Source organism: Phocoena sinus, chromosome 13 (assembly GCF_008692025.1).
Source record: "Phocoena sinus isolate mPhoSin1 chromosome 13, mPhoSin1.pri, whole genome shotgun sequence".
Lineage (NCBI taxonomy): Eukaryota > Metazoa > Chordata > Mammalia > Artiodactyla > Phocoenidae > Phocoena > Phocoena sinus.
Window position 1 is genome coordinate 45131276 of NC_045775.1, and position 12399 is coordinate 45143674.

Below are 12399 nucleotides of genomic sequence, written 5' to 3' on the forward strand. Positions count from 1 at the left end.
TCTTAAAATTACTTTAATTCATTTTAGGATTATCATTTTAATTATATTCTAACAATGAATTCTTTCTTAAGATCAAAACACATTTTCTGAGTTTAGGCTCTGAAGTGCCATAGTAACATCCTTTTCAAGAGGCTATCTCCTTAAAGAGACAAAACTTATTTAAATGGATTTCTCTGTTCTTTGGTTTCTGAACTAACCCCTATAGGAAACTGAAGTTTGACTGATGGCCAAATTTAGCATGGTGTGGGGTGGGGGAGGAAGATGCCAAATCTGATACACTTTTCAGTCAGAGTTACCCACAGTAGAATTAATCAGTAAAAAGTCAGGTAAAGCACTGACCACGAAGTAGTCAACAGTTACCATACTCTTTTTATAATAAGAAAATGAGATTTATCTGACTTTTTGTTGTCCCATAAAGACATTTTTCAAACTTATGACTTTACATGTTTTTTGTGGGTTTTTTTTGCGGTACGCAGGTCTCTCACTGTTGTGGCCTCTCCTGTTGCGGAGCACAGGCTCCGGACATGCAGGCTCAGTGGCCATGGCTCACAGGCCCAGCCACTCCGCGGCATGTGGGATCTTCCCGGACCGGGGCACGAACCCGTGTCCCCTGCATCGGCAGGAGGACTCTCAACCACTCTCAACCCACTTCCACCAGGGAAGCCCGACTTTACATGTTTTAAAGTTAACTTTTCAAAACAGGATAAATCTTCAGAGCAAGTCAACATTTTCACAGAAATATTTTCTTATTCCAAAGATTTACAATACCTCAGACAAAAGTTGAAGATTCCATAGTAACTCCTTATCTAGCTCTTCTTCATTTAATACATCATCATCTAAAAATAGCAAAATAGTATCAGAAGAAAAAAAAAATCCAACTAAATGCATCATTTAAAAGTATTTATATTTAATATTTCTAATAGCTGAGAAAAGTCTCTTTTAGGACTTTTTCTTTCTTTCTTCATTAAGCTGGACTTGCTCCAGAGGAGGTAGAAGCTCAGTTTTCAAGAAAATAAACACACCAACCAGGACGCCTGCCCCTACACATCTCACAAAATAACAGATATTATAGCAACAGCTGAATGCTTCTTGTATGTATGAAAACATTAATGTAATAGAGTAAAATTTCTAAGCTACCTGTCAACCCTGGATGATACCTTGTTTTGAGCAATTTTACCCCAAACTGTAAAATTAAAATACTGCATGGCTTAGAGAATCTGTTTCCATCAACAGAGTTGTAGAAACCAAGAAAAAAATTTGCTAAAGTTACAAATACAGAATAATAACCTTAAGACTTACTCATTGTAAGCTGAGTTATAACACTGCAGCAGTGGGGAACAAATAGCTTCAAAGATTCCTCCGGGCAGCACTGAAAACATATTTGTACAAATAAGTTTTTTTGAAAGGCACAAGTATTGAACAGTCACAAAGTATACACTAGCTCTATTTTCAGTGGCAAATAAGGGCTATAAGCAGCTACTGAAAGAAATGTGTATTTTAAGAATGATAAGCATGTCTAAAATAGTTAACCACATAAAACTCATGGCTATTGATTCATTAATTCATCAGTCCAGAAAACCCCAACTCACCTTCACTGCAGCACGGCACATGTCTGCCACCATGCGGCCTGCAACTCTTGTTTCAAATATATGTGAAATCGAAAAATTAAAAACCTTCTGAAGGGCCACCTATTAAAAGATAATGTAACAAATGAAAATGTCTAACCAGCACGTTTAAGAAAATTAAACATCTTTTGAAACACCAAAGAAAATGATACTCACACTATACTAAAAATAACCAAGTAGGAAAAACTTAACCATCTGAATACATAAAGATTTGCTTAATAATGCTACATTCAGGTCTATGAATAACCTTTGCACAAAACCCTAATGTGAACAAAACATTTGCGGCACAAGATTTTATTTGCTGCAGAAATGCTAAGCACAAAACCAGAGCTGCTGGAAGCAAATGCAATTTAATTATCTTGTTGGCTAATCCAATATAACAGAGGGAATTTGGGGTAATATCTAATATTTACAGTTTGTCATTCTGACAACTACAAACTATATTTTTCTCTCCTCTAAAAGACTTGAAGCATTCTATTTAATTTTACAATCAAGTCACAGAATTTTAATTTCATTTCTGAATTAAAGAATTAGCTCTAGACATGGATTGACAATGCTGCAAATTATAAACAACTCCTTTCAAAAGATTTTGGTTAAATAAGAGATTATTTATGTTAATTTCTTTATACTAACATAATCGTAGTAAATATTTCATGCAGGTGTAAGGCAGTTTAGCTTTTAACCAGGATAAACACTGAACGATGATAATCTCAGATAGCGAAAGAAGAAACAGAAATGGATAGAGAGTAGTGGAATAGAAAATATGAAATAAATACCATATTGTATATAATAGGTATCAACTAATACTGAATAAGTGAATGCTCACAGAATGCCTTATGAGGACAAACTATTTCTCATTCATCACAGTTTGCCAGATTTTTATATTTGGGATTTAATTTCTATTATGTGATGGCATAAACAATTTTCAAAACTTTTCTCCCAAGTAGTATTTTACTGTAAATTTTAAACATACAGTCAATTCTTGTTATTTGCAGTAGTTATGCTCTGTAAAATCACTGTGGGCACTGAATTAGCAAACACTGAACCACAGTTCTTAGGGGAAATACAGGATTAAGTTCCCATAAACCTCTGGTTACATTTTCATCAACTGATGGATATATGGATATATAATTTTGTTTATGTGTGGTTCTCTTTGAAGACACTTTAATGTCGTTAATACACTGTTGATTTTTGCATTTTTGCAACAATTGCATTGTTGACACTTTAATACATTGTTGATTCATTAACCTTGAACTCATAGCCAAAGGCACTGTAACTCATTTCTGAATGAAGCTTACCTAAAACATGTTAATATTTTCTATGTTAGGTCCATCACAACTACCTTTTGCTTAGAACACTAGACAGTGAGTGCATCAGCATTACTCTTGGGGGCCATTTTAAAATGCAAAATCACCAAAAAGCACAAAAATGTGAACGATCTGGCCTTAAATAGATGAAAAAAGGACACCTGTTTACATTACAGTATGAGAGCTAAAACAAGATGGCAGAGTGTCACCTTATTCGATTTCAGCTGTAAACACGCACAACTCAAAAATTTTTGCCACTTTCAAAAGTTTGCACAAAAGCACTGCGAGTACCAATTTTGGGGTTACAAATAAATTTTAGCAAGTACACTATGTTGAATTTGCAAATACAGAATCTGCAAATAATGAGGATCAACTGTGTATCTTTTCCAAATTTTATTTTATTTTTGGCCTCGCCACGCCATGAGGCACGCAGGATCTTAGTTCCCCACCAGGAATTGAACTTGTTCCTCCTGCAGTGGAAGTGCGGAGTACTAATTACTGGACTGCCAAAGAATTCCCCATCTTTTTCAAATTTTAGTATGGAAAGAAAGGATAAGCTGGCATGATATGCATACAAAGTAACCTGAAGTTCAATTTTTAAAACATCAAATAAAACTACAAGTTGGAATTTAATTCTTTGCAGCAATGCACTCTTACCATAAATATTTCTTTGGAACATTGTGTGAGGATTGTACTAAACGTAGAAGACAGACCTAATTCGACCAAACTCTCCAAGTGAGTCATTTTCTCAGTTTCTGTCTCTTCTCTTGTTTGCTCCAATGTGCTACTTTCTATAAGTCCAAAGCATCTAAATAACCCAAAGAAAGTAAAACTTTAGCAACTAAAAACTGGCTTAACATTTTTTGTTGTTGATTAGATAAATCTATTGTCATGACTATGCAAGTGATAGCTACTTAATTTGTACATGGATCACAAACCAACTGTCCTTTTGTAACTTAAGAAGCACCAGCCTTGCACAGTACTGGGTTGGCCAAAAAGTGCCTTCGGTTTTTAAGTAAAAATAAAAGACACATTTTTCATTTTCACCAAGAACTTCACTGAACAACGTATTCACCCTTTTGTTCCACTACCTGCTCCATTTTTCAGGCAAATTCATAATTCCATCCTCCCAAAACTTTTTATCTTTTTGAGCAAAGAACTGTTCCAGATGCGTTTTACAGTCTTCCAGGGAATTGAAATTTTTTTCCACGAAGAGAATTTTGTAAAGACCAAAATAAATGGAAATCCAAAGGTACTATGTCTGGTGAATACAGTGGATGAATCAGGACTCCCCAGCCAGGGACTTCCCTGGTGGTCCAGTGGCTAAGACTCTGCGCTCCCAATGCAGGAAGCCCAGGTTCAATCCCTGGTCAGGGAACTAGATCCCACATGCCACAACTAAGAGTTCGCATGCAGCAACTAAGAGTTCACATGCCACAACTAAAGATCCCGCACGCCACAACTAAGATCCAGTGCAGCCAAATAAATAAATAAGTATTTTTTTAAAAAAGAACTTCCCAGCCAAGCTGTAACAGTTTTTTTTGTTGGTTTATTTTTTAAATTTTTGGCTGCATTGGGTCTTCATTGCTGCGTGCAGGCTTTCTCTAGTTGTGGCGAGTGGGGGCTACTCTTCGTTGCGGTGCGTGGGCTTCTCATCGTGGTGGCTTCTCTTGTTGCGGAGCATGGGCTCCAGGTGCACGGGCTTCAGTAGTTGTGACCCACGGGCTCTAGAGCTCAGGCTCAGCAGTTGTGGCGCACAGGCTTAGCTGCTCTGTGTCATGTGGGATCCTCCTGGACCAGGGCTCGAACCCGTGTCCCCTGCATTGGCAGGCGGATTCTTAATCACTGCACCACCAGAGAAGTCCCTGTAACAGTTTTTGCCTGGTCATCAAAGAAACATGAAGTCTTGTGTTATCCTGTAGGAAGATTATGCATTTTCTTTTGACTATTTCTGGATACTTTTTGTCGAGTGCTGCTTTCAGTTGGTCTAATTGGGAGCAGTACTTGTTGGAATTAATCATTTCGTTTTCTGGAAGGAGCTCATAACAGAGGACTCTCTTCCAATCCCACCATATACACAACATCACCTTCTCTAGATGAAGACCAGCCTTTGGTGTGGTTGGTGGTGGTTCATTTCACTTGCCCCACAATCTCTTTTGTTCCACATTATCGTACAGTATCCTTTCATCATCCATCACAATTTGTTTTAAAAGTGGAACGTTTTGGGCTTCCCTGGTGGCACAGTGGTTGAGAGTCCACCTGCCAAGGCAGGGGACGCGGGTTCGTGCCCCACACGAACCGGGAAGATCCCACATGCCGCGGAGTGGCTGGGCCTGTGAGCCATGGCCGCTGAGCCTGCACGTCAGGAGCCTGTGCTCCGCAACGGGAGAGGCCACAACAGTGAGAGGCCCGCGAAAAAAAAATAAATAAAAAAAATAAAAGTGGAACGTTTTCATTACATTTAAGTAGAGAATCGCATGTGGAAATATGGTCAAGAAGGTTTTTTTCGCTTAACTTACGTGGAACCCAAACATCAAAGTGATGAACACAACCGAGCTAATGCAAATGATTTCAACACTTGATTTGGATATTTTGAGTATGTCGGCTGTCTCCCGTGTGGTGTAACGTTGACTGTTCTCAATTAATGTTTTGACTTGACTGCTATCAACTTCAACTGGTCTACCCAACCGTGGAGGACTGTCCAGAGAGAAATCTCCAGCAACTTCGCAAACCACTTTTTTTCAAATATTTTTTAAAATTGGAGTATAATTGCTTTACAATGTTGTGTTAGTTTCTGTTGTACAATGAAGTGAATCAGCTATTATATCCCCACATCCCCTCCCTCTTGGGCCTCCCCCCAGCCCACATCCCACCCATCTAGGTCGTCACAGAGCACCAAGCTGAGCTCAGCATGTTCCCACTAGCTATCTATTTTCCTGTGGTAATGTATATATGTCAATCCTAATCTCCCAATTCGTCCCACCCTCCCCTTCCTGCCCTGTGTCCACCTGTTCTTTCTCTACATCTGTGTCTCTATTCCTGCCCTGCAAATAAGTTCATCTGTACCATTTTTCTAGATTTCACATATATGCGTTAGTATACAATATTTGTTTTTCTCTTTCTGGCTTACTTCACTCTAGACTCTAGGTCCATCCACATCTCTACAAATGACCCAATTTCGTTCCTTTTTATGGCTGAGTTAATATTCCACTGTATATATGTGCCACATCTTCTTTATCCATTCATCTGTCATTGGACATTTAGGTTGTTTCCATGTCCTAGCTATTGCAAACAGTGCTGCAATGAACATTGGGGAACATGTGTCCCTTTGAATTATAGTTTTCTCAGGGTACATGCCCAGTAGTGGGATTGCTGGGTCATAAGGTAGTTCTATTTTTAGTTTTTTAAGGAACCTCCATACTGTTCTCCACAGTGGCTGTAACTATTTACATTCCCACCAACAGTGCAAGAGGGTTCCACTTTCTCCACACCCTCTCCAGCATTTATTGTTTGATGATGGCCATTCTGACTGGTGTGAGGGGATACCTCATTGTAGTTTTGATTTGCATTTCTCTAATAATTAGAGATGTTGAGCTTCCTTTCATGTGCCCCTTGGCCATCTGTATGTCGTCCTTGGAGAGGTGTCTATTTAGGTCTTCCACCCATTTTCTGATTGGGTTGTACTTGTTTTTTTGATATTGAGCTCCATGAGCTGTTTATATATTTTGGAGATTAATCCTGTGTCTGTTCCTTCGTTTGCAAAGATTTTCTCCCATTCTGAGGGCTGTCTTTTTGTCTTTGCAAACTACTTTTGACATGTTTGATCAGTCACAGCACATTCTCCATACACTGCACAAATCTTTTTTTTGCATTTCAGTTGCGTTTTTACCTTTCTTGAAATAATAAAGCGTAATATGCCAAAAATGTTGCTTTTTTCTTCCACCTTCAATATTAAAATGGCTACACAAAAATTCACCAATTTTTGATGTCTTTTTCTAAATGCACCCCAATATGACAGCTGTCACATACAATCTAACAAAATTGTTTCGAATGAAGTTAAAGACAACTAAGTACTACTAGAGCCGTCTTATGGAAATAAACAAACGAACCTTTTGGCCAACCCAATAATTAAATACAGGTTGCAATGCAAAACGAGGCTAAAGTTGCTGGGACAGGACATCACTATTTTTGAATGCCAGATAAAGGAGATATCTGGGGTACTTGCTCACCTGTCCATAAACTGTAAGACGAAATCCTCAAATTCAGCTGTGGCAGAACAAAGTTCTCGCTCCACCTGTAACATGTCAATGTGGAGAAAATTTTAAAATAGTCTTTGATTTTTTTTCTCTGAACAAAACTCAATTATAGTCTACAAAATGTTTCTAACACTGCATTATTACATTGAGCACTGAGAAACAGCACCATAATCCCGTATCAATTTAGAATAACTCATCTACTTTCCAGGAACCAAAATAAGAAGTAATTAACATATTTTGTAAGGGCCCCAAACAGAAGTCAGGCAGCCATTTTTTAAAAAATCAATAACAGTTTCAAACTGCTGGTGTATGTGTAAAGGATTATCTCTCACTACTTAAACATCTACATGCCAAAAGTCAGGTAGTAAAATACTTGTAATAAAGAAAATTGTTCTAAAACAAACCCAGACAGTAATGAATTAGATGCCAATCCCCTTAACAGATTTATTCCTAACATAAGATGGAAAAACAAAATGCCACCACCTTTGCTTAACAAAACATTAAAAAGTGACAAAACACTGAAATACACCTTTACATGTCACTTGTTTACTAAAATAGCCTACTTTTGACCACCCCCTTTGGTGGGTGCTCTGCAGATTATTTTATCAATGATGACCTCCATTTATATCGTTCTGGTCACAAAACAGTAATTTTAACTTATGAGCACCTCTGCAAGGTTGCTTTTAAACTATCAAATATTACTATGCCTATACAGTAAGAATCAGAACTCAGATAACCAATCCTTTTACAACCAGAAAGCATCCTTACTTCTGTGAGGTCATTTCTTTCTTGTAGTACAGATGAACAATCTACTAAAGGCACCAGGGTGGAAAATGTTGCTATAAATTGGAATGTGATCTATGGGAAGATACAAAAGATCTAATATTAATTACATAACTCTAGTTCCAAAATACATGTATACCATAAGCTACAATAAAGTACCAAATAAATTATTCTGAGGGAAATCCCACAACAATTTTTCTGAAAGTTTATTTGGTTTAAGCACAAAGTTCTGCAATCTTTTGTCATTGAGAAGTTACTGTGCCTCCCACCAAAAATATAACATTAGCTAAGAGTAAATAGAAAATGCTAATGCAGAAGCTAGAGACCAGGGAAGAGGGAAAGTGAACGATATTGTAAGTCAGAAGGTGTGTGTATAAGGGGAATCTGGCATTTCACACCCAGTAATTTTTATTATGCTCCTTGTGACAAGTGCAGACAAATGGAAGCGCAAGTGATCATATGCTATCATTTTTAATGTATCTGCTTAAGGAAGATAGGAGATACATAATGAGCTTTAAAACACCATATGATCATAAATGCACACGTTATGGGAAATTACTAAGGAAGACCTTACATAGATCAACTAACTGTCCACAGATCTAAACTTGGGCATCTACAGATATAACTCTGCTACCATTAACAAATTTTACACTTTACTATGTTCTAAAGAATATTTGAAAAAGTAATAAGATATCCATTTACATAATTATAACTTAGATACAAAACAGAATCATAAACATGCTCACCATGCATTTACTAAAGTCATTTGGATCCACCCCAGGCAATGCTCTCATCAACAGAGGTAGCATGTGTGTTGGACCTTCAGGAAACCACTTGCCCCCTGATACCAAACTGCGGGCTACTCCAATTACACAACTTAATGTAGCTGTGAGCTGGTGAGGTTCTGTTAAAGTCTCTAGTGCAGGATATGTTCTATAGTTTGAAAACAGAATTTAAAAAATTTTCCAACACAGATAAACATACATACACATTAAACATACTAAATTCATAAACTGCATTTTGGATTAAAGGTTTGTAGCTGGCACAGTATTTTGAGTGAATATTTGCTCTCAAAGTGAACAGAATCACACAAATAAAGGAAAGGTACATGTTTCCCCAACTCCCTGCCACCTTACCACCTTCCTCCATGCCATTTCCACACTGAAAAGTAACATTAGCTGGTAGATTTTTGCATTCTTTCAGCATCTTAATCCATTTCCACATTCCAATAGGACTGCATCTAATCTTAACAGTCAGTGATTATCAGAATTCAGGAATAACAAGTTACAACTACTCTACTCTTCCCTTTTACGGGAAAAAATAATCTTACTAAAATGCTGAAGGGTCTATTTTATACTTTTAAAAAGACTGTATTTTAAAGTTGGAAATCAGCTATCAGAAACATAAGAGAATATGCCTGAGACTAGAGTGAATAAAACAGGAGGAATAAGACAAACGCAATCTTTGATCACGAGCCAAGAACACTCACTCTATGGCTCAGTGCTTTCACTTTTGAGAATCTATCCTATAGGAGGAAAAAAAATCCAAAATACAGTCAGTTTAAATTCCTCTTATACAGAAAAGATAAGTAATAAGGAAATTTAATCATAAATAAGTAGGAAAAAAAGAAGGATCTCTAACTAGGATTAAAAAAAAAAAAATCAAACCTATGCTTATTTTAAAAGATGAATGAAACAAACCAAAAACTCCAGCAGAGGCTGTCTTCAGGAGATGCAAAACTAAGTGCCTAAAATTTTTTTTCTACGTTTTTACTTTTAAGAGACTTTTGCTTGGGGACTTCCCTGGTGGTCCAGCAATTAAGACTCTGCGCTCCCAATGCAGAGGGCCCGGCTTTGATCCCTGGTCAGGGAACTAGATCCTGCATGTCTCAACTAAGAGCCCGCATGCCACAACGAAGATACCGTGTGCTGCAACTAAAAAGACCCCACGTGGCCAAATAAATACATATTTTTTAAAAAAGACTTTTGCTTGGAAATTCCCTGGCAGTCCAATGGTTAGGACTCGGCACTTTCACTGCCATGACCCAGGTTCAATCCCCGATCAGGGAACTAAGATCCTGCAAGCCATGCACTGCGGCCAAAAAAAAAAAAAAAAAAAAAAAAAGAAGAAAAAGAAAACAAAAAACAAAAACCCATCAAAAAAAAGGTAGCAATGCCACTTCTAAACAGGACAAAATTACAAATGAGTCTCAAAAAATGTCATTGTATTGCCAATTTTGTTAATTAAATATTTATCTTGGCCAAGCATACATACAGAATATGCTGGTATTAAATTTGTCCAAAATTTGAGAACTAAAGAAAAATGTGATGGATAATTGTATTTGTATTTATAAGCTTTGTTCGTTCTACTAAATACTTATCTCACCAGTCATAATTCATCAGCTGGAAAACATTAAAATAAGGCAAAACAAAGGGAAAGTAAAGAAACACCAACACCTCAGAGTTCAAAATTTTAACTATGCAAACAACTGAAGTCCCCCCTTAGAGGCAAGTCTCTCCTCTCCGAAGAGCATCAAGGGACTTGCCACTGACTGATAGCTTCTGCTACCACGTGGAGGTCAAGTAGCAAAGAACACTGAAGGCTGAAGACAGAGTAGAAACTGCCTAACTTCCCCATTCCACTTCCTAATTAAGTTGTACATGCTGGAAGTTTCAAGGCCCCAAGATGTATACATAAAAAAACAGGGGAGGCTGAGAAAGTGAAGTACAACTTAAATAGTTATGGCAAAGAGACAGGGCAAGATAGTACAAGCAACTCAAATTACAAATAATGGAGCCCCATTTTGGTGAAGATCTTTAACAGGATACCCTTTGCCAAGTAAATGTCACCAATTTTCTTGTCTCAACAGTTAGAAAATAAGCTGTCATCTGTATTCTGCCAGTAAGGACCTTGGGCAAATCTGAGTTTTAAGAAACTCAAACTGTTAGATCCTTCTGGGCTCCAAAATCTAACATTCTTCTTCTACTTTTGACAAAGCCATTTAGAGAGGAATCATAAAGCTGAAGTTCAGGGAGCAAAGGAATGAATAACAGACAGCTTAAGCAATCTGCTCCTGAACACCCAAGACAACTGAGAGTGGCTCTCTCCTATGAAGCACACCAGGTCTACACTGTGACAGTGATGAGGCAAATGGAGAACTACTTTTGTTACTATTTCAACATACAAAACAATGAATGCAGTAAAATCAACACTGTGGAAATACACACAAGGTTATACAATATATGAAAATAATACAGGCAACCAAATGTTCTTGTCTATCGTTGAGCCTGAGAAATAGAAATGCAAAATCACATTCACTGCCGTGTTCTCAATATTTAGTGACACTCACATTTTGTGAAAAAACAGCCAGAGCTTTATTTATGAGCAAAAACTTGAGTAGCTAAAATGTGCAAATAATTCAAAATATTTTATTTTATCCGTTTCATATCAATTTTCTTTTCTCTCCAATAAACCTTTATCAAGTTACCAATCATTAGGTTAAAATGTCTTGCCTCCTCTAGGAACAGGAATAAGCACAAAGATAGCAAAACAGAAGCCACAGAAAAGAAAAGAAAGCCAAGCAAAAGAGTATAGAGAATAACAGTAGCCACAGTTGAGGTTTCAACGAAACAAGTAAAGCTATACTTACCTTTCAAGTACAGGGGGTATTACTAACTCCGGTCTCATGAGTGCAAGATTCTGCAGAGCCTGGGCTGCTTCTAAACTACCAGTTTTGCTAAACATAGCCAAGAGGACAGGTTGAATAATGCATTGTACAAAGTCTGTAACATCTTGATCAGTAAGCTTATGGCTATCAGGCACAGGAGTTAACCAAGAAGGCTTCTTGTATCTTTCACGATGTAATCTTCTAACAACACTGTTTGGCAACCGCTGAAGTAGTTTCATTAACTTGTTCTGGCGACACAGAAGCAGAAGGTCCTAGGTAGGTTCTAGTTCCCCTATAGATATTCATAGTTCCTCTCTACCCTCCCAAGTAAAGATTTTTAAAATAACAGCTTGTATAATCTTTCTTTTTTCGACTACAACCTTTTTATTTTTAAATTTTTATTGAAGTATAGTTGATTTACAACTATACTGTGTTGATTTACAACACAGTGTGGTGTGTTAATTTCTGCTGTACAGCAAAGTGACTCAGTTATACATATATATATTCTTTTTCACATTCTTTTCCATTGTGGTTTTCACAGGACATTGAATATAGTTCCCTGTGCTATACAGTAGGACCTTGCTGTTTAACAGCTTGTACAATCTTATTACAAAGACCTGTATGGCCTAACTAGATAGAATAAAATACTCTTATCAATTAATCATTGATAATAATTAATAAAGATGTGTTTCAAATTTCAGTTTTAATTTCTAGCACCACATGAATCTTCCATTACGTGAAAAGCCATTTTAACCAGGCAA

At 37.2% G+C, this 12399-nt stretch overlaps 1 protein-coding gene across 1 annotated transcript in view; it reads right to left on the reverse strand.

Moving 5' to 3' along the window:
• The window catches only part of PSME4 (proteasome activator subunit 4), a 101960-nt gene that overhangs the window by 40781 nt on the left and 48780 nt on the right, over positions 1 to 12399 (reverse strand). The window contains exons 10-17 of the mRNA XM_032652499.1: positions 11621 to 11886; positions 8718 to 8904; positions 7957 to 8046; positions 7162 to 7226; positions 3590 to 3740; positions 1590 to 1688; positions 1300 to 1369; positions 769 to 836 (exon numbers count right to left, since the gene is read on the reverse strand). Coding sequence (XP_032508390.1) covers positions 769 to 836; positions 1300 to 1369; positions 1590 to 1688; positions 3590 to 3740; positions 7162 to 7226; positions 7957 to 8046; positions 8718 to 8904; positions 11621 to 11886 — 996 coding nt within the window. The remainder of the gene's footprint in view (positions 1 to 768; positions 837 to 1299; positions 1370 to 1589; positions 1689 to 3589; positions 3741 to 7161; positions 7227 to 7956; positions 8047 to 8717; positions 8905 to 11620; positions 11887 to 12399) is intronic.